A 27308-nucleotide genomic window follows, 5' to 3' on the forward strand; every position below is an offset into this window, starting at 1 on the left:
TTTTTTTTTTAAAGCCGGGCAGACAAAATAAAAGGATAATCAGGTAAGTTTCTATAGTTTTGCAGAATGTACCTAATTATCTTTTTATTTTTGTCTGCGCCGTCTTTCTTGTATGTTTCAGGTCTTCCATTTTCTTTTTTTGTTTGCTTTTAAAAAAGCAAAGTGAAAAATTTGAGGACGACTGGACCTTTTCCCGTTGGTATATTCTCGATTTACAGTGGGCATGCTGGTTGGGCTGGCCAATCAGCATGCTCGTTTTTGAATAGTAATAGTCATTGTATAATTTTCAATACTAAATGTGCTTGCATTTTGCAGTGAGATTGTCTTCTGTATAAGTACCGGTGGATACTACATGCATATGTACATACAAATACATCTGTACATTTGTTCTTGTAATATGACTTCTGATGGCCTGGATCCTGACTGAAAAACAAGATCTTTGGACATGGTCACCTATATGTTTAAAAAATGACAAATAAAAATAAAAAAGCAGCCCTTTTCCAGACTAGAATGAATGGAGCAGAAATCAGATATGGAAGAAACAGGTAAATGTGGCATTAAAGATAAAGAACAGATGAAAATAAACAGGGAAAAGAGGAACTCTGTCATATGATACAACAAAACTGATTCATACAACAACAAAGATCAGTAGGAAAAATATGCACAGTCGTTAGGTACGAAAGTATAATGAGCATGTCACTTTCATGTGTAGTCCTTGATAAGTCTAACGTTCCTCTTCTACAGTCTTCTTTCCATCTTGCCTTCCCTAAATTACACATTTCTTAAGAGCACATCACTGTCTGCTTGTATCAATTTCTGCTCTCCAGGTCTGGTAAATAATAGCATCTGTTCAAAAATCTGTGCTGTTAGTAAAGGAGATGAATATCATTGCAACAATCTCTTCCCATCTGCAGGACACTAGCCACATGCATATAGTCATATTTTGAAAAAAAAGTATATCTATACATGGGTCTACTTCACATAATCGAACATCCAAATGTTCGACTTTCATATGGCCGAGACCATATGACTGAACATATGAATGTTCGAAAATGTAAAAATAAAATAAATAAACAAAAAAAAAACAGTGCTAGCAGGGGAGCAAGCCCCCCTGCACCCCTCACACCACCTGCTCCTGCTATTTAAATATACCAACTTCGAGATCGCACTACATTGTGGTAAAGGGAAATCTTCCCTTTCCATGCACTATGGAGATCCCCATTCAGACCATTCGAACTTTTAAAAGTTCGATCATATGGTCTCGGCCGTATGAAAGTCAAGCTTTTAAAGGTTCGACCATCTGAAGGGGATATCTATATCTATATTTATATCTATATCTATATCTATATCTATATCTATATCTATATCTATAGCTATGGGTCTACTTCAAAACACTGAAATCTCATAACGTTGAAATTCATAACATTGCGACCATAACATTGAAAATTCAAAACACAGAAAACCCAAAACAATGAAACTTCAGAACACTGAAACTTAGCTTCATGACATTGAAAACTACATCACACATGTAAATAAGATCTCCTTCACCTAACTAATAAACATACTTTCTACTACGTTTCTGCTGCCCTGCCTCTTCATTCCCTGTAAATTAAATATACCAACTCCAAGATTGGACTACATTGGAAAAAAGTTAATTTCCTAACCTCAGTATATGGTGATCGCGATACAGTGAGGTTAGAAAATTAACTTGACAGGAGGGTGTGGAGGGCAGATCCCCCCACATGAGAAGTGCATGGGGACTTGTCCCTCTGCAGAAACATAATAGAAAATGTGTTTGTTAGTCAGGTGTTGTTATAGGCGTAGGGGGCATTATTTACATGTGCGTTGTAGTTTTCAATGTTCTGAGTTTTCATTGTTTGGGTTTTCAGTCTTTTGGGATTTCGATGTTTTGGTCTCAATGTTTTGAATTTCAACATTATGAAATTTCAGTGTTTTGAAGAGACCCATATATATATATATATATATATATATATATATATATATATATATACATATATGTATATATATATATATATATATATATATATATATATATATATATATATATATATATATATATATATATATATATATATAAAATCACAAAACATCGAACACATATACACGAAAGCGCTTAACATCGACAAGCGCCTGTATGTGCCTGTTTTCAGATCGGACTACAGTGCAGGTAAGGGAAAATTACTGTTTCCCCACTGTAGTGCGATCTCGGAGTCAGAATAATAAAGTGGGGGGGTGTTAGGGGTGCAGGGGGGGCAAAGCCCCCCTGCAGAAACGTAGATTTTGTTTTTGAACTACACATACACGGAAGGTATTTTCGATGTTAAGCTCTTTCGTGTATGTGTGTTCGATGTTTTGTGATTCGGACATATGGTGGACGAGCATGTGTCCTAGACCCATATATATATATATATATATATATATATATATATATATATATATATATATAAAGACCATTTGACCTAAACCCATTTGATCGCAATTTCATTTGACCAAAAACCAGTAGTCAAGGCATAAAACTCCCCAATGTCGTGTGACCCTGGAGTTGGTATATATAGTTAGGGGGTGGGGGGAGCAAAACCTAGTTTCCTTTAAAAGAAGAAAATAAAACAAAAAGTACAGATTTTAAACGAAAATAGGTGGGGGGGCTTTACCCCCCCCAACTATATATACCAACTCCAGGGTTGCACGACTTTGGGGAGGGGGACAAATCCCTGTTATTTGCTTTGAATACTGGTTTTCGATAAAACAAAATTTTGATCAAATGGGTTTAGGTCAAACGGTCTTTCGATCAAATGAAGTAGACCCATATATATAGATATATATATATAAGTAGAATAGGTCTACATGGCTTTTGAAAAGACATCAGAGAGGAATAAGTCCAAATCTGATCTACTTCATTACTGCGCACAATTAAAAATGTCAGTGGTAACTCAAAGGGGAAAAAAACTGCATGTTATAACTGCATATTCATTCCAGTTTAGCGCCCACTTGAGGCAAATTCATGTCACAACATGTCTTTTTTCTTCCCACCTCTGGATTATTCATATGCAAAATACAATTGCCAAAACCTACCATGAGAATGTAAGGCTAGATTTCTTAAGATCTTCACAGATCACTAGCCTAGTAAGTACCTATGAACCTAAATTAATATGTGCAGCATGAAACGAAGAATTAAAATGAGAGGCATGCATAGTCAGATAAGGAAAAACAGTCAAAATAAGGACTATGGTGACTCAGATAACAAAAACAGAAATTTGCAATACTTCTTGGCTAGTGTTTGTAAACCAGTGGCAGAAGGCATTTTTCAAATCAAAATTATGCTGTAAAAATAAAAATATATATATATTTCAAACAAGTTTTTTATTGAACTTGGTAAATGCAATACTTAATGGGAGAAAAATATATTTCCTTGCAGGTATACTGCCCCTCATTTTATGATTTATGAGTGCTTTGTCTGGGGAGGGTTGAATGATTAGAATTTGTAGTTTATTTAATTCTTTGCGTTACACAGTTATGGCATGTAGTTTTTTTTCCAGAATATATGTCCTTATACTATGCAACTAAAAATAAAAAAAAAAAAATGTTTTAGTATTTTGGTCTGAAGAGTAAAAAAAAAAATCAGTAGCATTGGAGAAAAACAGTAGTGCTGTATTTACAAATGTGGTTTAACATGTCGCAGAATGTTAAGCTGTTGGTTCATCCCTAGATTAGTGCTGTTTTATAAATAAATTCACTGATGAGAGAATACTGTAAAACCGTCAGACCCAGTTGTTTGATGTTACTTGGTGTTGGGCGTTGCATCTGCCCTTCGCTGGTTAGTTGTGGTCAGAGCAGTACATTTGATTATAGACATCTGTAGAAAGCATGGATTTTCCTTCAACTGAAGTGATTTGGTTGCAGTTTTCCAAATACATGGTTTGCTATTTATAATTATTTCCAAAAAGGTGTGGTTATATATAATGCCTGCTCATTACTAGGTTACATATCTATGTATTCTCTTTCTTGGCATGCACTGTTCTTAGTTTTTGCTTATACTTTTATATATTTTGCTTTTTATTTAACTGCTTCATTTTCCTGCTAAGAAAAACATTTAAGAAATCACAGTGGCATACATCTAGACAGTATTAGCTGATCAGTTTGAGTTTCCTTTTTATGCTTTGCTTATTATTCTTTATCGCTGTCTGTCTGTCCATCTGAGCCTTAGATATGTCCATCGCCAGTGCTGCTGCAGAGTTTATGTTATCAGATTCCCTGCTGCCCAGCAGCAAGGGTTCACGCACCAAGAGACTCCGATTTGAGCTGCCAGCTGACCGCATTATTAAGTACGTGTCTGTAGGATTACCTCTTCTCTTAGTCTCACTGGCTTTTGCTCGGGAGATCACCAAAGGTAAGTTCTCTTTCTTAACACAAGGTCAAAAAGAAAGCAGCTTTCATTTACAAAGAAAACGGAGAGCAATTTCTTTAAATTAATTGTCAGCTTTTCATGTAGGTCAAGAAAAAAATCCCTGATTTGTATAGCAATAAAAAGAAATTTACATGCTATGGAATCAGTTAGTATAACTTCTTACCACACACTATCACTCAGTCAGAAGATTTTTCTTTTTCTCTGCCTGTCTGACTCTGATCTCTTTCCCACATTGTATGTTTACCAAACACAGAGAATGTGCAACAAGTCAGAGGTTAGCAACCTATTAATCTGTATTCATGACTTTTAACATTTTTTATTAATATGGCATGAACCATGTACAAATTGTTATTATAAAGCTGTTGTATGAACTGATTCAAAGTTGGAAGATTTCCTAACAGATTTACATGGTCTGGGTCAGGGTTCCAGCAACTGCTGGTCACCTCTGTCAAGGCCCTTTTCTGCAGTTACTCTATGCATTCTGGGAAGTTTAAATTTAGTTTTTCATTTCCAAATAATTTAATATGGTAAACCTAGATCTTTCTATGTATTAGATTACTCTGATTGAACTGTCCATGATCTCTCTATGCTTTTTGTGTGTATTTACATTTCTTTATTTCTGTCTGTCTATATATCTGCATAAACAATATAAAAAATTAACATATGATGAATAATTAGAAAAGATGCTCATTTGTTTACAAGGGCCAGTAGTTCTGATCAAGGAGGTAAGTCTTAGTGTTCTAGTGTTGGTGCTTGCATCACACCATGAAAACAGGTACACATAAATACTTTCTGTGGGTTGTAGTAAGAATTTGATTATTGAAAGCTGCACTATTCAGCTTGCATATTTTATATACAAGTTAATGGAGTTAAAAGGAAATACCTGAACTCCTCTTGTTAGTATGTGGTCAGTAGCTGGAATGCAGCTTGCTAGAGGAAAACAACAGACTGCACCATACCTCTCAACCTCTTAATTCAATAAATCTGAACATGGGGCTACAAAAACCCAAAAATAGGGACAGATTTTAAATATTACTGTTATAAACTTAGAAAGTTGCTAGAATAAAATGTTTTACATTATCATGTATTTTCTGAAGGACATGAAGCCTGAAATTCAACTGTCTGTCATTATGTAGTGGCTTCAATCTTCAGTGATTTCAGAAAACCACAAATTTTATGAGGAATGAAACAAAAATACGAGACAAAAATATGGACATTTTGCCAAAATTTGTATAGCTGAGAGGTAAGGACTGCATAGGTTGTTTGCGATGATGAGTTATGATATAATTTGATATATTTTAATTCTATAAGGCAGTAAGAAACAGAAACAGGAAGGTAGGTTGCACTACTTGGAATTTAAATTGCAGCTATGTTTGTATCTGGAAAGCTATACACAAGTTCTATGTTATAGTCCAGGTTCTGGTTCTGATTATTGTCAGCCCATTGTCTGTAAGACTCACAAATACACACATCGCATGCTTGTGATGATATGAAGTGCAGATGCACTAGTTTTCTGGCATGGATGAGTTCCTAAGTACCATGGTGTAATCATTAATACTGCAGTTAGAAGGGTAACCTGCAGTACCAGAGTGCAACTACCTTCTTACGACCTTACTCTTAACTGTTTCCTCTGCATATATTCCATATGTATGTCGAAAATAGATATTTGGGTAACATAAGAGATATAGTTCTCCAATGTCCCTGATTTTGCAGGAATCCTTGATTTTATCTCACAGATTTTTGTTTGCTTCTCATAACAGTTGTAGTTTTCTGGCAAATTGTTGAGGACAGCAATCACTAAATAATGACAGACACTGAGTTTCAGATTTCATATTCTTTAGAAAGTGCATGTTAATACAAAGACAGTTATTCTAAAACCTTGCTCAGCATATGAGAGAATTATTAACATATCCCTTATTTTGGGTATTTGTCCTTCACTATTTTTTTGCTTTGTCCCTGATTCTTGCACAAAGAGGAGAGGTACGCATGGAGATGAGAGCCCTTAAGTAGACACTGATGTGCTAGAAACAGTGAAACAACAAGTTTACTGGGTTACTCTTGGCGAAAACAGTGACTGAAGTGCTTCTGAGAATTGGAAAAATGGCTGCCAGTTCTAACCAATGACAAACACAATTGCAATGACTATAAAACTGCAGAGAAAGAAGTTTCATACAGCTACTTTACACATAATGTGTAGGGGTATAATATACTACTAAACTTTCAAATCAGAATAAAGAGATGCAGGATACATAGAAAATGTTAGTAAATGGTTCAAACTGGACAGAGAAGGGGTAAACTATATTTGCTCTTCTAAAGGTCATGTACACTCTAATATTAAAGGATTTGTAAACTTTTCATTTTAATAACAAGATTCATCTTTCTGTGCACAATCCAGGTTACAGCATACTAAGTTAATCAAATATGAACAGCTCCTGCTTACTTTAAGACTTCGCTCTTTGTAGAACATCTTCCATGAATGATGTCTTTAGGAACAATTAACGCTTACATTTAGTGCAACTCCTTTTATTATTTTCACGTATCTTCGGGCACAAATTTCTATATACTGACAACCAGTAAGTTTAGATACAATCATTTATTAGGAAGCTGAATTCCCAAGCATATTAATACAGAAAGAATTCCAAGAAAACAGGTACATGAAAGCAAAACATCTGTCTTGTTAGTCTGCATTGAAAACAAGCTTATAAAATGCCAGCCTCTACATTTTAGTTTTCTGGTTGCAGACAGGATGAGGAAAATTATACAGTGTAACTGAAAAAATAATTGTTTAAAAATGATGTGAAATCATGCTCAGTATCTGAGCTAGTCTGTCATTCTTCCTAATTTAGTTCTATTTTCTTTTAATGTAAGCATTCACAGATGTACCACAGCTTTTCTTAATTATTACCTGCTTAGGACCACCCATGATAATAGTGGGTGGTCTGCCATATCATTTTTGTCTTCAGGAGAAATGCAGAAAGAGGCTGTGTTGTTTGTCCTATCTGTATTTTATTTCTGATGCTGTTACACATTATCTTCACACTTGGTGTTTTTTATGTTTGCCAGATTATGCTAATTTCTACCTTTTGTATGCATTCTCATATTATACTGCTTTACCTGTCCCACAACATTCTAAGAGAAATGGACAATTAGTCTGATATCTGCTTCTTGTCATTTGAAAAGCATTCCCTAATCAATCATACCTGTTCTGTGGTTCTAACCCAGCTATTGATTCACACATAGATTGCCCTCATATTTACCTGATTTTTGTTGTACTTGATGTGCATGGAAGAAGGCAATAATTCTCAGTATAGTTTTGTGTACCTGAGGTGCAGGATAAGGAAATAATAATGTTGTATATAATATATAAAATGCAGGAGAACTGAAGGTGCTGTTGTCACAAACTGACTCTGCACTTGCTACCTCACTGTTTGATCATGACACATTCCTGTAAGGAACAGGAGATCCTCCAGGCTTCAATTCTTGTTATACCTCCTAATGCCAGCAGAGATGGGAATAAGGCCTTTGATAATGATATTCCCAGCCTCTGTAATAGACTATCAAACTGTATCAGATGTTCCTCTGGAAAATACCCATCATGCACATCTACTATTCTCACATACATGCAGAACCTGTAACCCTTTTGAGAATTTATTTACAGTGAATTTATACATAGCGAATTCCATTTACTATTGTGCACTCTGTGTTTTATGTTTACTACTGTGGATAATTTATAATCACTGTATTTGTTTAGAGCAATGGTTTTGTTAACCAAATTAGTGAATTTGATGTGTATGTAAAGGTTATGTGTCATTTTGTTAGTATATGTATAATAATAATTTTGCTTTTCTTTATTAATCTTTTATGCAGATATTATTATAATTATTATTACTATTACTGCTTGGTATTTTTCCTGAAAAATGGCCCAAGGCTTAGAGAACTACCCAATCAACAAATGCAGATATATAAATAAATGTATACATACATGCATACATAGACAAATAAAAGAAAGAGAGGAGATCTATTACGAAAAAGAAAAAAATGAATAAATAAAAGATGTAAAAACTGGAAGAACGAGGGGAAGACGACTGGAAGCACATGTTGTGGCTAAAAGTAAGGCATTAAAAGTACATCATAATGGCAAACTGAGAAAGGCGAAAGGTTAGCAGCAGATATTAAGGTAGGGCAGAAAAAGGCTTTATTCAGAAACACAGAGGAAAGGAAAAGGATGAGAGTGGGGATGGAGACGGGGGTACCAGTTTGGGAAGGGGTACACATAGGAAGCTAAAGAAGATGTGTAAATTGAAATCCACCATTTTGCATCATTGTTTACTAAAGAAGCACAATGGAGAGTACCAGTCTAGGAATGTAGAACAGAAGCAGAGAAAAAATTGAATCTGGAAGTGTCACTATAGTCAACAGCATTGTACTGAGGGACATTATAATCCCAGGCAATGAGAGTTTATATCTCTTACCCCTTTATGACGTAAAGTTTGTGACTCTTGGTGTAGTGGACTCTGGCAATAAAGTAAACATTGTTAAAGCCCTCATGTCACTTCATGGGTTAATAAATTAGTATCAGGCTAACTGCCTTTGTGAGTCATTTTAAGCCTAGCCAATTACCCCCTGTGAGAATCAAGCCCTGCACATTGTGTCTGTAAAGTAAACATCTTAACCATTATGCCAACCCATGTACACATATCACCTCATCAGTGAGCACATGGGAGTAAATGACCTTAGATGCACCTCCTTGGACCATAATAAGAGGGTCATGATGGAGGTCTCAGAATATACATCTGGAAAGGGAGCAAAATTAGTACTGACTAGTATCCTACCCTCACCAAGAAATGATGCCACAACAGAAATAAAAAATAACTGACTTTAACTATTGGCTTAACCTCTGATGTCATTCCATGGGAATCCAATATCTGTCAGTCTGAGATTAAATGACTGACAATCCTGGCTGCTTTGCTACTAATGTGGTGCATCTCTGTCTTCATGGCTTTTGTATATTGGCTAAGACTTTTTCTTCTCCCAGAGTGCCTCTTTACGTAAGGCTAGTCTCCTCAAATTACATACATATCTAACCATAATCAAAATTGTATAAAAGTAACAGTGTTCAATGTTACAAGTATAAGCTAAAAGTTACACTCCTTACAGGCATTCTTAACCCGTGAAAATATTGATATCTGAGTAATTAGTAAAACATGGTTTCAGAAAAGTGAAAGCATTCCTGCAGTGCATAGATTTAATAGCTACCACTCCTTCAGACCCATCACTGAATTGGATGCTGTAGCTGGTGTAGACATATCTGTGTTTCAAAGACTCAAAAATGGAAGCACAAGACCACAAAAATGTATGTTTAATGTTTTCAACTTTACTAGAACTGCTCTGATGAAGTCTATTAAAGACAAAAGCACTAAACTTATATGTGATTTCATGCTTCTGTTTTTGGTATTTGGTCAGATATCTATTTTTTTTTCTTCAACAATAAGTGTTTCCTCTACCATTTCTGGCTTTGTGTTCCTAAGAAATAATTTCACCTCCAGACTTAAAGTTCAAGACATTAACTTAGATCTCCTCATTCTTTCACAAGAAACAAAACTCAGTATCAATCAGAAGTCATCTACTGTATTCCCTCTATGACACTGTCAGACTATGGGCACATCTGAACAAATTGACATCCCTCACCATAAAACCTAACACTATCATCTTGTGTTACTTCAACTATCCCTCCATAAAATGAGGAACCTGCACCACCAGAAACAAGTATGTGCATAGATTTCATTGATGCCAACCACTTGGAACAACTAGTCCAATTTCCAATGAGAGGCCCAAAAATATTAACCCTGGTTCTCAGAAATATACCTCCCTATTCTCAGAGGTAATAGTTACCAAATCTCTGCTCAACTCTCACCTTGGTGCAGTAACATTTACTGTAGGTGTGAGACCTGATTAACTTAGAATCTCCTTCATCCTCAGAGACTACTCTAAGGAAAATCTACTACAGCTAACTGGTAGCCTAATGAAACTGAAAACCCCTTCTCACCTAGATGACCCTGCTTCACAAGCTGCAAATTTTACATACAAATTATATGCCCATCTCCTGGCTACCACTGAGGCCTTGGTCCACATAAGACATAAGTATAGTGACACATTTAAGAACAGACCTATTTAGTGGAAACCCAGTATCAAACTATACAAGTGGAGGAAGAAACTCCCAGCCAGTAAAAGCAAACTTAACACATCATCAGCTAGACAATATCATAAAATCATCATCAAAGGACTTAGAAACAAAATCAAACCATCCAAGAGCGAGAAAAAATTCTACCAATGCTAAGGATAACCACAAAGCTTCAATATGTCAAGAACTTAAGAAATAATAAGTAACATAACTTACTCATATCCCAGGGATAGTGTCAACATAGTAGCAGACAAGTTCAGCTAAAATTTTAATCCCTATTTCCTCCAAACTACTCACAGCATATTAGAATTTCTACACTACTCCTGGCAAATCAACTCCAAACAATTCCTATGAACTCTGCATGGGTGCTGACAATACTGGCCATGCTACAAATGGTCCGCTGGGTCATCCTACAAATCTATAAATTGGTCATTTAGTGGCTGGAGCTTTTTTCATTTGCCATATTTGCCTTAATGTTTTGGTTCTAGAAGAACATTCATTTTGGCATTAGCAAGGAATTACATTCTTATGTAGTTAAACTGACAAATGTTTCTAAGCTAAAACTGGACTTGTTTGCAGTGGTCCTTCCAATAAAGATTATTATTATTATTCAAGTTATTCCGTTGTGTGCTGGAATTAGTGTTTTTTGATTGCTTCTGTCATGGCTGTACTCCATGGAGAACTTCTACAATGCATGCACCCTTTTATGCAAATCTAAAGGAACACAGGATTATATCTTAAAACTGTGATTTGTGTAGACAAATTCCGATGCCCATTTTATATTGCATTGACAGCAATTTGTAAGCCATACAGGACAGTTTAAATCCACAATGTACATCTGCTTATCTGTGTTACTATTTTAAGATATTGCTGTCTATATGTATTTTTGTTAAGTTACATGAGTTCTTCATAATTCTATTGTTTTGTCTGCTGAACTTATGGATCTTTAAACATGTTTTTGTCATATGGATTTGCAATAAAGTTCTGAAGAACAATTAATAGCTATTAAGAAAACAGTAAAGGAGCTAGAAAGGACATTAAGGGGTCTAAAGGACAGTAAGATGCAGGGATGTGAACGGATCCCACTGAAGATCCTGAAAATAACTGTTTGGTTTATATAGCTTTCCTAGAACTATTCAATAAATCTCCTATGGAAGCTGTGATCCCTGGGGAACAAAGTCAATCAGAAATGATACAAAACTGCAAATGGGGCAGCAAGGTGCAACCCACAAAACTACAGGTAACTGAGTCTAACTTTACTGGTGGGCAAAATAATGGGTGTAGTGCTAAAGTTTTAAATTCAATGCAGATACAGCCTGTCAGTCTAAGATGATCCAGTTATATGTCTGAATTGGTAAGTTGCACTACCTATCTATAGACTGAGCTTGGGCTCAGCCCTATTCAATTAGTTCTTCTTTGTCCTCACATAGGGTAGACAAAAATAGATTAATCACTCTGCAGATGACTTACTCGGGGTGGTAATGGGAGATGTAGGAGCAAACATGGTATAAAGGTGGCAGCTTTACTCCTGCTCGTCCAGGTATATGTGCTGCACCTGCATAATGATAATGCAAGGACATGAATATGCAACTGGAGGAGTCTTACTGAAGATTACAGAACAGGCAGATGACCTGGGGATTATTAATATGAAATACCTGAACTATTAGTCACAAAGTGAAGGGCTAGTGGCAATGATCTAGCTAAGGGGTAGAATCTAAAGTCAGAAGGATGACCATGCCCCTCTTGGTCACTGGTTAGGTCACATTTGGAATTCTGTGTCCAGTTCTGAAGGCCTTATAAACACCAAATTATGATAAAAACTATTGACTATATTGGATTGTAACAGAAGGAGGAATGAGCATGTAACACACTTAAATTTTGCCAATTACCATAATTAATGAAATAGTTAAATTAATAATAAACCACTGATGCATAGTACTAAAATCCTTCTCCTCTGACCACTTTGTTTACTGTTGTTTTTGATAAAGTTTTTACTTTTATATCAAAGCAGTAGTTCTGCCAATATTCCTTTTATACCATATGCAAAATGCGGCATCATCTGTGTCAGCAGCAACCTTAATTTCTAAGCACAGTATTCAGAAAGACCCATAGCATAAGTAATCAAATAGAACAAAGAAATTGTGCATGGCATGACTGGGGCATTATTTAAAGATGACTTACCCTTCCCAAAGCATACATAATTTCCTGTAAAAAACATAATTGAAGGATATTTCTTCTGATGCTCTTCAAAATGGTTTTGGTCTTAATTGGGAAGTCTGAGTCTTTTAAATTTTAAGGTAATGCCATGCAAAGAGGTTATACTTAACTAGAATCATCCATTTACTTTTCTACTAGTGAACACAGTATTAAGAACAAAATAAGCCCACAAAGTATCTGGGCTTTAAAGTTTCTTAAATGTATTTTTGGGAGAATCATACCACAGTGCAGTAGTATGATAGCTTCTCTGGCCAGAGCTGAATGCTAAGGCACTATATCTAATGCTTATTTTTACAAGACTGCTCCAAGACCTTGCTGAGGCAAGGAACCTAGATGCATTACTCTTAGACATATCCTCAATCCCTGTGCTCTCTCCTTATTTTAAAGTCTTGTCATATCCTCTGAAAATTAAGGCAATCTGACAAAGTGCCATTTCACACTTAGATTTTCATACTACATGCTTATTTATTGCAGAAATCAGTAATCAGAAATCAGTATATAGTAGACACACACACACACACACACACACACACACACACACACACACACACACACACACACACACACACACACACACACACACACACATGTTCTCTGCTTAGGCACTGTAAAAGTCATAGAAATGAAAGGATAATATTACCTCTCATTTGGGACTCAAACCCAAGACCTCCAGCGTAGCATGCTGATGTCACTGCTGCATTACCAACAAAAACATCTGGGTCAGATAGGTGATGATTTTCCCCTTGACAGACTTATGCTTTCACCTAGGAAATCACCTAGCGTCATCTCACGTCTATGAATTTAACACCTAAGGAGAAGGCTTTCTGTGAGTGTGTGCATGTGTGTGTGTGTGTGTGTGTGTGTGTGTGTGTGTGTGTGTGTGTGTGTGTGTGTGTGTTTGCATGTGAAAGTCACCACTGGTACTGACACCCCATAAAATCTGGTAAGTAAATGACAAACAGCATTTAACTACCTCTCAAACTGGATTTATAGAGATAACCTGATCCTCAATGAAAGAAAACAAAAATTCTGCAGTTTGGTAAACAACCTTATGAATGTATAGCCACAACCAACTTGTCTACTTCTACTATGATGGGAACTCCATGTCCATTTCAGCAAATTGGTAGTTGGAAAGACTTTTTACTGCAAAAACCTTTCTTTCATAGTGCACCTCAACAAAGTTCTAAAAGAAACATATAATGATATGGGTGCATTGCAGAGAATACATTTCTTAACACCAGACACCAGACGGGTTTCTCTGTGTTACCTAAAGTCTTGTACTGCACCCTTGCTATGTAGAATCTAACCTAACTTGAGGATGAAAACTCAGAAGTGGTTAAATCAAAGTTGCTGGGTTTTCAGCCTGCATTCCTAGATCAGCCTGTTGGCCTAATTAATATAAACTCTAAAAGTGTCAAAACTAATATTCCGGTTAATATTCTGTATGAACAGCAGGTGTTTTTTTATTGTTCAGATTAATACATCTCAACCACTGCCATTACTCATTTACAGTATTAACTCAGCACAGATGAAGCATACATCTCAGATCTTCCATTCAAAAGAAAACAAACTGCAAGCTTGGACATGGAGCACCCAGTTGCTCCCAATGTGCTAATCAAAATAAACAGATACTGGGTCTAACTACTGCCTTGATCTTCAAAAGTACTTCTTCACAGAGAGAGTCATGGAATTATAAAATGGACTACCACAATGGGTGGTTGGGAAGCAATCCATGGATGCATTTAAGAGGGTATGGAGCAGGTAGTAAAAAGGTGAGGGGAAGGTAGGGATTTAGGTAAGTTTGGAAAGACTGTGCTACTGAGCTGATAACCAAAAGTGATAAAAATGGGTAACCATTTATTTTAAAATGAGTCTATGATATAAATAATGTTTTCTCTAAATCAAACAAAGGTTATAGGTTCTCAGTAATTTGTTTAAATTGACTGGCTAAGAAGGCTACTGGGCAGGCAAAACTAAACCTAAGGATAAGTACCAAGGAGAGGGATGCAAAGCTTCTCTCCCAAACATTTTCTTTCTTCAAAATGGCGGTGCCTGTGCGGCAGTGGCTGCTTTGGATCCCATCAGAAAAGTGCATTATCTGTCTTGTTTTTCACCAGAAACTTTAGGAAAATCAGTTACAGAGGCAGGAAATGAAGGTATATTAAGCTACAATGCAGTGAATCTGCTAGAAATTGGATCTACAATCTTGTTGTGCTGTCTGTATGATGAGCTACTAGTAGAGAGCCCTGTAAGGCCGAACATACTACAGGAACTCCTAAAGCTGGGCATTTTGCTGGAACACAGCCAGACATGTAAACATCTGGCTAATTGTACATTGATTGCACCTGGCAAATGTGCAAGACTGAGAAAAAGAGGAACCAGAGCTGCAATTACAACCAGATTTAAAGCCAAACCTCATAGGCCTGCACTGCCTTCCATATGTCTGGCTAATGTACACTCACTAGAAAGTAAGATGGATTACTTAAGGATGAGACTCTCTTCACAAAACAAAGGTGAGAAATAGTTGTTTATTTGTATTTACCGAAATCTGGCTAGGTCCCTATATCAATGACAGTACAGTAAATGTAGAAGGAATTACTTTATTCAGAGCTGATAGAATTCAATCACCCTGTGGCAAATCTTGCAGAGGGGGAGTATGTATATATGTGAACAACAGTTGGTATAGCAACTGTGAAGTGATTACCTCTTTCTGTTCAGAGAATATTGAATTCCTATCTGTAAAATGCAGGCCATACTACCTGCCTAGAGAGTTTAATGGAGTATGCATTATGGCAGTCTACATCCCACCCAGTGTGAACACCAATGAAGCATTGTCTACTCTGTATCAGTCCATACGTGATCTCTAAAACAGGAACCCAGAGTTTGCTCAGGTAATTGCAGGGGACTTTAACCAAACCAACCTAAAGATGGTACTGCCCCACTACCATCAACATGTGAATTCTGCCACGAGGAGTGTAAATACACTGGATAAGGTATACACCAACATAAAGCAGGTGTATAAGGCGGCATCTTATCCACATCTTGGAAAATCTGATCATCTAGCAATCATACTGGTTCTTGCATATAAGCCACTACTAAAATCTGGCAAACCAACAAGGAAACAAATAAGGCTATGGCCTCAGGTAGCTGTCTCAGCCCTGCAGGACTGCTTTGATTGTATGGATTTGCCAGTGTTTAAAGATGTAGCCCTGTCAAACAAACACATTTTTCTGGAAGCATATACAGAGTTGGTTATAGCTTACATCTCAAAATGTGTAGATGACATAACTACTACCAAGTGCATCATCATACAGGTGAACCAAAAGCCGTGGTTAACCATTGAGCTGTATGAGCTCATAAAAGCATGAAATGCAGCAGTCACATCCAAGGACAAGGAAGTCCTAAAAGTAGCCAGAGGCAAACAGCAAAGATACAACAGAAGCGAAGACAACTTATGGAAGAAAGATCCAGGGTCACTTTAATGATCAAAATGATACCAGATGTCTATGGAAAGGCATACAAACCATAACTAACTACAAACCTGCATCAACCTCTTGTGATGACAGCATTGCATTCTTGGATGAGCTGAATAACTTCTTCAGCAGGTTTGACGTGGATAACAAAATGGTGGCAAACAAACTCCCTGTCAGTAAGGATGAAGTAGTGCTGTGCCTAAATGCAATAGATGTCCTAAAAACCTTGAGATGTGTCAACCTAAGAAAAGCAGGTGGCCCTGATAACATCATGGGAAAGATACTGAAAGACTGTACGTCAGAACTGGCATTGGATCTCACGGACACTTTCAACACTTCACTGCAACTAGCCAGTGTACAGAGGTGCTTTAAGAAGATGACTATCATGCCAATACCCAAGAAATCACAGCCAACAAGTCTAAATGACTACAGACCAGTTGCTCTGACTTCCACAGTGATGAAGTGTTTCAAAAGACTGACTAAAAACCACATAACCTCAAGCATACCAGCAACTTTGGACACACTGCAGTTTGCATATAGGCAGAACCACTGCACAGCAGATGCCATATCTCTAGCACTCCATGAAACCTTGAACCACTTGGAAGGCAAGAACTGCTATGCCAGAATTATATGCATTGACTTTGGTTCTGCCTTCAACACTGTCGTCCCTCAGAATCTAGTAAAGAAACTAGTATAGCATCAACACCTCGTTATGCAACTGGATCCTAAGTTTGCTCATGGGCTGGCCTCAAAAGGTTTGTGTGGGCAACAACAGTTCCGGAAGCATAACTCTGAATATGAGCATACTGCAGAGATGTGTCTTGAGTCCTTTATTATTCACATTGCTGAAACATGACTGCATGGCCAGACAAGAGTCCAGTAAAATCATCCAATTCGCAGATGACACCGCGATCATAGGTCTAATTAGAAATGGAGAGGAAAGAGCCTACAGACGTAGGCTGGTGTGATAGCAACAACTTGGTGTTGAATGTCAGCAAAACCAAAGAACTGATTGTGGTCTTCAGAAAGGTGTCAGGAAGAACATAAACCTCTAGAGATAAAAGGGATGCCAGTAGAGAGGGTCAAGAGTACAACATTTCTGGGAATGCACATCCCAGAGGACTTGTCCTGGTCAAAGCATACTAATTACACTGTCAAAAAAAAACAGCAAAGGTTGCACTTCTTAAGGAAACTGAGAAAACAAACTTATTGCAGTCCGTCCTCCAAGCATTCTATAGGGGCACCATTTAGAGCATCCTAACCAAGAACTTCATAGTCTAGTATGGGATGCAACTATTTAGCCAAACTGGAGGCTGAGCTCTCTCATCTCAAAACTGGTGTAACCAGTCAGGAGGAGAAGGTAACCTCACACAACACAATTCCAGTATCACATAGTCCCACCACATCAGCGAACCAAACACATAAATACACAAAAACATACTCGGAGGCTCTAAATAAAAATCTACCTAAGCAACAGAGACCTCCAAAGCAGAAATCCAAGCAAACACTACCTCAAAACAAAACACACACAACACATAACCCGCAAAGTCAGTGTGCCAAGCAGCCACAGCCCTTAAGGCTGAATAACACACCTGATACTCTTGTAATAGGTGACTCTATTGTCAGACACACTGACGTCCCGCTCACCAGGCTGAATAAAGAGAAGGTCATGGTGAGCTGCCTGTCGGGAGCTAGGATCCGCCACATAACGCAAGCACTCAGGTCACTCCAAAGCAAATACAAATATGACTCAGTCATTGTACATGCTGGTGTGAATGACCTGAGACGTACCTCCCTGGAATACATGAAAAGAGACATAGAGGAGCTCTCTGATCATGTAGCCCAGGCTGGTATGACCCTGACCTTGAACAGCATCTTACCCTCACCTAGAATGATGCCACAGTACAAAGACAAGATGATCGATTTTAACAATTGGCTAAAATTTTGGTGTCATTCAAAGGGGATCCAGTGTCTGTCAGCCTGGGATGACATGCTCGACAAGCCACGTTGCTTCGCTAGGGATGGCTTGCACCTGTCACCACTGGGCTTTCGGATATTGGCAAAGGCTCTTGCCACCCCCATAGTACCTTTTTTTAGGCAAGGCTAAAAAGTCAAACCCACCCCCATAGACAGCACAAGGAACAAGAAACTAAGGGTAATGCTGCTAAACGCCAGAAGTCTTAACCTCAAGATGCACTCAAGCTCTCCTCAGTATGGAGAACATCGATATCTGTGCAGTGACAGAAACCTGGTTCAAGGCTCCAGAGAGCACCCCAGCACTACCAGGCTATACCTCATATCATGCTTTTCGGCCCCAAAACCCGGACCGAACCACAAAAGGAGGGGAAGTTTCCATATTTATCAAGGATATCCACACCTCCAGGTTAGTGGCATTGCACGAAGTATTGGAGACCATCCATATGCAACTAACAGTGGGCAAGACTGCTTTTCAGTTTATAGCATCCTACAGACCACCCTCTCAAAGTCAGGAACCTCACTCAGCTTTCCTGAAAACATTAGAGAACATGAAGATCTCTCCGATCACCATTATATTGGGTGACTTCAACTACCCAAACATTGACTGGGAGCACTACTCATGCCCCAGCACCTTAGCCCAAAGGTTTCTGGAAATTATAAACTCAAATGCTATGGAACAACTAGTCACCACTCCCACAAGAGGGGACAACATACTAGACCTGATCATTACCAACATGGGGACTCTATGCTCCACACCAGAAGTATATCCCTCATTGGTAAGATCAGACCATAAATTAATTTCACTGGATGTCCACATCCCGACCCCACCCCCAGCCCAGAAAACAACAGTGAAAAACTTCTCAAAAGCGAACTTCTCACTTCTCAAAACTGAAGTGGAATCCTTCAAGGCCCCAGGGCCAGTGGAAACTACGGCCCAAACTGCAGAATCCTATATAAACGCATTCAACGGACATCTCCAGGAATGCATGGATCATGCTATCTCAAACAAAACCAAGACCCAATCATCCAAAGGCAGGCGTCCAGTCTGGTGGACCCCTGCCATAAATAAACTGTACAACAGAAGCAGGAAGCTACTACATGATAGAGCAAAATCCCTAATAGGGAAGGTATCTCTGATCAGTACTAGCAAAAAATTACGATCCCTCATAAAATCCTCCAAGGCCAGCTTCGAGAGAAAAATTGCACAGGACACCAAAGACAATCATAAGGCTTTTTTCAGTTATGTTAGAAACCTGGGATGCAACTCCCAGACTTGTTTGATTCTAAATGACAAAAAATACACTGAACCCACAGACATCGCCAATATCCTGGCAGACAGGTTCAGTGCAAACTTCTCCACCCTCCCCAAAAGAGCAAGTATCTATCCTGGCAGAGGGCTGCCTCCCAAACATCTCTGATGCTCAGGTGAAGGCTGCCCTCTCCAAAGCAAAAAACACTGCTTCCATGGGACCAGATGGCATCCCAGGTTGCGTCCTATATGAACTCCAAGAGGAACTAATCCCTCAAATAAAACAGCTATACAATCTCAGCCTCACTACAGGATATGTGCCCACAGAATGGCGTACAGCAACAGTGGTCCCACTCCACAAAGGTGGAGCCTCTACGGACCCTGGAAACTATCGCCCCATAAGCCTGACTAGCTTAGTCTGCAAGGCTATGGGGAGGATCATCATGGAGCTCATAAACAAAGACATTGGGGACTTACAGACACTAGATCCTACCCAGTTCAGCTTTGTCAAGGGCAGATCCTGCCTTTTGAACCTGGTTGACTTCTTCGAAACAGTCACCAAAGCCATAGATGAAGGGAAGGTAGTCCACACAGCCTATCTGGACCTTGCAAAGGCATTTGACACAATACCACACTCGGGCATCATAGATAAGCTATCCAGCTTAAATATAAACCCCTATGTCACAAGATGGGTCGCAAACTGGCTCAAAGACAGAACCCACAGAGTGAGAGTTGCTGGAGCCATGTCAGACTTGAAACTGGTCACAAGTGGCATCCCACAGGGTTCTGTCCTGGGACGACTCTTGTTCGGTATATACTTTTCTGAAGTACAGGCAAACGTGGGAGGACTTGGGCTCACCAAGTTCGCAGACGACTGCAAACTGGGCGCCATAATCAACTCTCCAGCTGACACAAACATCCTTCAAAAAGGTCTCACAGAGACAGATAACTGGTGCCAGCGCCATGGTTTAAAGCTAAATGCCAAAAAATGTATAGTCATACCCTTTGACAAAAACAATGTGCCCACAAATTACCACATAGGCGGTAACCCATTAAGTACAGAGAAAGTTATTAGGGACCTGGGGACCCAAGTTGATAGCAATCTCTCCTTTGAAAACCACATTGCCAAAGTGGTTAGAAAGACCTTCTACATAGCCCACCTCATCACGAAGGGTTTCACATCTAGATCAAGAGAGGTAATCGTGCCCCTTTATTCATCCCTCATCAGGCCCATCATAGAATACAATGCCCCTTTGGGATGTACCTTACCCGACACCTGCAGCAATTAGAAAGACCCCAAAAGTATCTCACCAAGGGGATCAAGGGTCTCAAACAGATGCCATATGCTGCTCGGTTAAAAAAACTCCAGCTCTACTCAGTTGCATACCGCCTACTTCGAGGCGATTTATGCCTGACATACAAAGCTATGTCAAATCCAGAATTAATGGACATGCTCCACCTCAGTAAATCTAAATCCCTTAGAGCCACACGCTTGAGGGACTTGAACCTCAGCACAGAAATAAATAGAACTTGCTGGAGGGACAGGTTCATAACCCAGAGGCTCCCTTCTCCCTGGAATAGAATTCCAGTTCATGTGAGACAGAGCACCTCACTGAATCTCTTCAAGAAGAATCTCGATAGGTGGATGAGGGATCCTAGTTTGTCCCAGGGATTACTCCCGTGTCACTATTAGACAGAGGCACAGTAAACTAAACTTTAAAAAGGGCACAGTATACTCAAATCAAGGGGTGGAGTAAGCCATACAGAATCGGGCTAGGCTTATAATTGCCCCAGGGCAGATAGCCTAGTATGAACCTATGAACCTATGAACCTATAGAGCTCTCAGCAAGTTGCAAGGGCAGCAGAGAAAATCATTGGTTCTTCACTTACACCCTTGGAAGACTTGCACGAGACTGGCTGCATAGGAACAGCCAGAAAAATAATCAATGATCTTACCGATCCTGCAAATGGCATGTTCTCATGCCTATCCACGGGTAGAAGATACAGAAGCATGCACTGCAAGACTTCCAGGCTGAACAACATTTTTTCCCCTTATCCATTAGACTGTTAAACCTTGCTGACCGGTGAACTAGAAGAAAGACAACTCCTTCACCCCCCCTCCACATCACCTAGGAATGTATATATCTGCCTAATCAGGAACAGTAATTTCACTAATTTTACACAGTTCATATGAGTGCAATATAGCTAGATAATGTCCATACTAAATGTGTAATTCTGTTTGTTCATACCTGTACCCTGATAAGAGAAATCCGAGAGTGCAATATACACTGTGCAATATCTTTATCTTGTTCTATTTATATTTTTAAGTCTTGCTTTTTGTGATGTCAAATTACTTTTTACTAAAATATTTTTCTGTATGTATGTCTTTGCACTAGAAATGAAGCAACACAGTTTTGTTCACTGCGGTGTAGATTGAATGACAATAAAGTTTAATTTGACTTTGACTTTTCATTTTGCAAAGACAGGAAGATAATTTTCTACGCTTGGTATTCAAATGACTGTTAAGTGTGGAACTATGTAGCATATTTCTCTTCTATGATTTATTCATCTTTTCACTGTCTCGAGCTGGAACACAGTGTAGGAGATTGTTCAGATAGAATAATATAGCAATAACCAATGCCTGGGTGTGGGTAATGCTGGATTTACCCATGGTTGGTGTGGTTTGGGAAAGCAAGATCTCCGTTGCTCTTTGCAAAGTGTCTCGCTATGTTAAAGGAGTTTAACATAGCGAGACAGCTTTAAAAAAAGCAATGGAAAATCTCCTTTGCTTTTTTTAAAGCTGTCTCACTATGTTAAACCCATTTAACATAGCGAGACACCTTTAAAAAAAGCAACGGAGATAGGAAGATCTCCGTTACTTTTTTTAAAGCTGTCAGTGTGTAAAAAGCAATGGAGATCTTGCGTTCTCCGTTGCTTTAAAAAAAGAGTTATACTAATGGAAAAAGTCCAGGCGACCGGACCTTTTTCCATTAGTATAACTCTGATTTACAATGTGCACACTGACCAATCAGCGTTTAGATTTTAGAATATTAATGGGGGGGGGGGTCGTTGTATAATCTGTAATTTACTTGGTGTTGCTGAGACACTCTTACCTCCCTTGTATGATAACCAAATGGCTGAAGGAATCTGATTTGCTTCTGATTTATGGGTGTAAGAAGAGGTAATCTTTGAAAAGGGTGAGAAGCAAGGGGCTGTAGAGCAAAAACAGCTAAAGAGCAACATGATGGAGGCAGCCACTGAAGAGACCAGACAATCTGAAGGCAAGGAGTTTCACTGGCTGAGTTGTTGAAGGCAGAGTTAGATAAGGACATTTTAGGAAAACGGGGTAGAGAATGGAAAGTAAGAACCAGATTTACTGCAGAGTATTGTGTGTGTGTGTGTGTGTGTGTGTGTGTGTGTGTGTGTGTGTGTGTGTGTGTGTGTGTGTGTGTGTGTGTGTGTGTGTGTGTGTGTGTGTGTGTGTGTGTGTGTGTGTCTGTGTGTGATTTACTGCAGAGTATGTATACACACACACACACACACACACATGCTTCCTGTACTTCCTAGAAGAACACAGCAGCAAGCACAATTACAAACCTTATATACTTCTATTATACACATTGCAGAAAAATAAGTATGCCTTTGCCTTACACATCTTTTTAAAAACATATGTACACCACATCCAACAGCCCTGCTACTTCATTCCTGAAGAAAAACATTACAGATTTGTTATAAAGATTGCAGTTCATGGATTTGTTGCAGTTTGACCAAAAACAGTGGCACATTTATTTATATAAAACATCACACCTCTCCCCCATCTAGAACGTTTTCTTGAAATGTCTTCAAAAATGAAGCTTGAAATGAGGGTGACCCTTCTGGTATACTGCTCACTTCTTTCTCTTAAAAAGCCATCTGAGTTTGTATCCTGTTTAAAGTGTTTGTCCTTGCCTGAATAATGTACACCATGGCAGGCTCTGGCTGAATCTTACCACCACCCTCTCGGTGACCTATGTAAGATACTCGTTTCACTCCTAATTTGATGGACTATTGGTCCCTCAGTACATATGGTATTCTGCCAGCTGTGTACTCCATGGTTTATCAGTAAACATGCACCCAAAGTCCAGTAGTACTGTTCAGATTTCTTGAACCTGGGTACACGACAACTGCTATGAAAATACTACTATATTCACTGAGGTATCTGATGAAGTCTCACTGAGGAGGTCTGCCACAAAATCCCCCACCAATTCCTATAGTAGTCCACTGCAGATACTCAGTACCAGTATCTCTCTGTCACTATAGGATTTATCACATTAACATGATAGAGTTTGTATTTCTGCCTCCTGGCAGGCAACTCTACCATGCAGTTAACATTACTTACCTTTCTCACAATAGTAAGCCTGTACCAATGGTATAGAGAAGCAAAGCCCTAGCTATGGCCCAGGTAACACAAATTTGAACAGCTGTTCAGGTGCTTGCCAGCATGGGTAGAGAGGATGGGAGTGCACACCCACATGTGGTCTAATTACTCTGGTGGAGACCAGGGAAACAGCCATGCATTGCTGTCTGAGGGTGAACGATGTATCCTGCTGATGCCAGATCCTTGTGGAAAGGTGGGTCGATTCACTGTTGATGCCCATTGCCTATGCCACCCTTCAGGTGTTACTAGGCATGTGAAAATTGGTTGAGGAATTAGTAGAAAGCACTCCCCTGTAGCAGTGTGGTACTGTTCCCCAATCCTCTCAACAGCTCCAGACATGAGTTGGAATTTTCCTAACTGGTGGATGTGGGAAAAACCTGTGAATATCTGATGGTCATCTGCAGAGAGCCAAAGAGAAGTGCAAAACAAAAATACTTTCCCACAATAGTAAAGGGATCCTCCCATGCTACTTACAGTTTATTATGTTGAACAGGAATAACTACAATTACTTCCTGACTCACCGAATACTATCTGACTGTAGCTGTCCATTCATACTAGACTTTTGCTACTGTTGAGTTTGTGCTAGATATAGCTGTGCCAACCTCATCAGGTACCTAAATCTGGTACTGATGTGTAGGACATTTTCCAAACAGATTAATTGTGAAAACACAGTCACCCTCCCAAACATCACAAACTAAATCCAGTGCCCCCTCTTTCTGTGATCATATCAGCAACTCAGAGGTTGAAAACTGAACATTCCTTGGTTCTCTGTTGATATGTAAAGAGATGATAGAGCAGGTACTGATTCAACTCCTGCCTGAACTAGCTGGCAAATACTGTCATCATGATCATCAGGGCAAGAGGTAAAAATATATGAGAACACTGATCTGTGGGTGGTCAGGAATTGTCTTTCAGTGTTTTACCCAACAATGCTACTGCAGATGTTAGCAGGTCTGACATGAAATTGGCACCTTTATCTGTTAGTATTTTGTAGAGAAACATAGCTTGCATAACATTTCTAACAGAGAATTTGCCACCTTCTCTGCCACAGTGCAGGATAAATTCACCCTTTCCATGTATCTGGTAGTGCAGTCTGCCACCACCAAGATGTACCTCTTATCTGTGGGGCTCAGGGTACTAAAAATACATCACTAACCTCTAAAATGTTTCTTCAGTAATAGGAAATGGCATCAAAGCAACTTTGGCAGTAGCTTCTCTCGTAAGCTTTTTGTCACTGCTCACACATCTTGCAGTACCCTTTTACATCTTTTGCAGTATTTGGCCAACAGGAATTCTGCATAGTCATAGAAGTGCATGTCATTACGCCCCTGGTACTACAAGTTGTGGTATCATTTTTCAGCACTCTATGGCAATGTTTAGTCATCTGCATACAGCAGTAATTGAATTTCCTCTGTATTTAGCTGAATTTTAAGAGTGCATGCCAAGAAAATGACAGGTCTATGCATGAGTCCTTAGAAAATTCCTTTGTGACGTGAAACTGAAATTGAGCTGTAAATGACAAACTGTCATTTTATTAAATACAAAAAGCAAATACAAAGAGAGCATAAGTGTGTTTTTTGTAGTTATGCAGTTCAAAGTTTTTAAGCATGAAGTGTTTGTAATACTTAAAAAACAAAGTAGTTATTCTAATCAGAGTGCATCATTCTTTTAAGTATGTCTTGAACAGAGCATGCTCTGCTAAACAAGTCCCTGCTCTGCTAAAATCCTACAAGCATCTTTTTTTCTTTTCTTCTCTGTCTCTACTTAGTTTTATTCTTATTCTAAAACCCAATGGCAACTGTGTCAGAACTCAAGGACAACACCATCTCATATTTCTTCACCTTTTCATGTTCAGTTTTTTTCCTTTGATAACATAGTTAAATCCCACTTACCTAACTTACTTCCACTCTCTCATAATTGCACATCAAAAGCCCTGGACTGACTGATGTTTTTTCTTCTGTGCAATCCACCTCTCAGTGGCTCTGCTCAATTCCCATCCTTACCCTACCCCCATTTCCAACCACCCCCTATCAATTAAATTTATAGTCAACATAATTCCTCCCAGTCACCACTATCATCCAATTAGCTAATGCTAACATAACAAAAAACCCTCATACACCTAAAAAACAACTTCCATATAACTCTGAATTACTTTACACTCTAACCAGTCATACATTTCTGTTCCTCTTGTAATGCTTTCTTTATCTCCTTTTTATTTCTGCTTTTCCCCTTCTATAATTAATACATACATTCATACATATGCATTTCTTCTCTGACTTTCATATAGCCAAAACAGCTAAAACATAATCTATACTTACATACATAGCTTACTTTCTTCTCTGACCTGCATACAGCTAAAACATGATTCCCTCTACACAGCACCTTATTTTCTCTACAATAGTACTCACAATACTTGGCTTACTCCTAGAAGCCAACACTATTAACTATATTCTACTGTCATCTCCGATAAAAACATCTACCCAGTCCCTACCTATTAACATCCTATTTAATCAAATACGACACAATTCGTCTTACTAAACTTTATTACCTTCCAACACCTAACAAAATAAAACTAACACAGTACAAGTACACCAACAAAGACACACTTCTTCACCATATCAGAACCCAACTCCTTAAACTCTTACAGTATGGTGATATTCACTCCAAAACCTGGACCTGCACAACCATCCTCCACCAAAAACCTATTTCTACTATTTTTAATAACACTTGCATAGTATATGTAAAAAAATCATAGAACTGTATGCACAGCTAACATTCCATTCTCCAGATAAAGTAGCAGTCACTGAGACTTGGCACAAACCACATATACAGGACTTTGAAATTGTCCCCCCAGGATACAACATTCTGAGAAAATATAGGACTAATAAAAAAGAGGGGGGTAGCATTAATTTATCACTCCAGCTTATCAATTACTTCCCTTTCCACACCTGTTCCAACTTTTGGTAATGCTGAAATATTCCTAGCATTCATACACATAAATAACACTAAACAAATTTGCATTGGAGTAGTTTATATACCTCCTACCCAAAATATCCCAACTCTTGAAGACTTTCTTTCCTGGGCTTCCAATAACATCACTAATGAAACTATTATAATGGGTGACACAAACATTAACTGGCAAAACATGACCACTATTCCTACAACAGAAAATATTTACTTCCATGGCTTCACACAACTTATAACCTGCCCTACTAAAGTAGATAGCAAAAAATCAACTAGGTGCAACTCTTGATTGGATCCCTTTTAATGACCCACTTCAGTATTTCAGCTCTGATATTCTACCAAATATCCTAAGTGACCATTCACCAGCTTATACCTACAGAGCTCCCTCATGTATGCCTAAAAGC

General features: G+C 38.6%; 1 protein-coding gene across 1 annotated transcript in view; it reads left to right on the forward strand.

Moving 5' to 3' along the window:
* Positions 1 to 4022: 4022 nt before the first annotated feature.
* PANX3 (pannexin 3) overlaps positions 4023 to 27308 on the forward strand; it is a 97146-nt gene continuing 73860 nt past the window's right edge. The window contains exon 1 of the mRNA XM_044080857.1: positions 4023 to 4408. Coding sequence (XP_043936792.1) covers positions 4228 to 4408 — 181 coding nt within the window. The 5' untranslated portion in view covers positions 4023 to 4227. The remainder of the gene's footprint in view (positions 4409 to 27308) is intronic.

The sequence above is a fragment of the Protopterus annectens genome, chromosome 8.part0, assembly GCF_019279795.1.
Source record: "Protopterus annectens isolate FY-2018-M chromosome 8.part0, PAN1.0, whole genome shotgun sequence".
Lineage (NCBI taxonomy): Eukaryota > Metazoa > Chordata > Ceratodontiformes > Protopteridae > Protopterus > Protopterus annectens.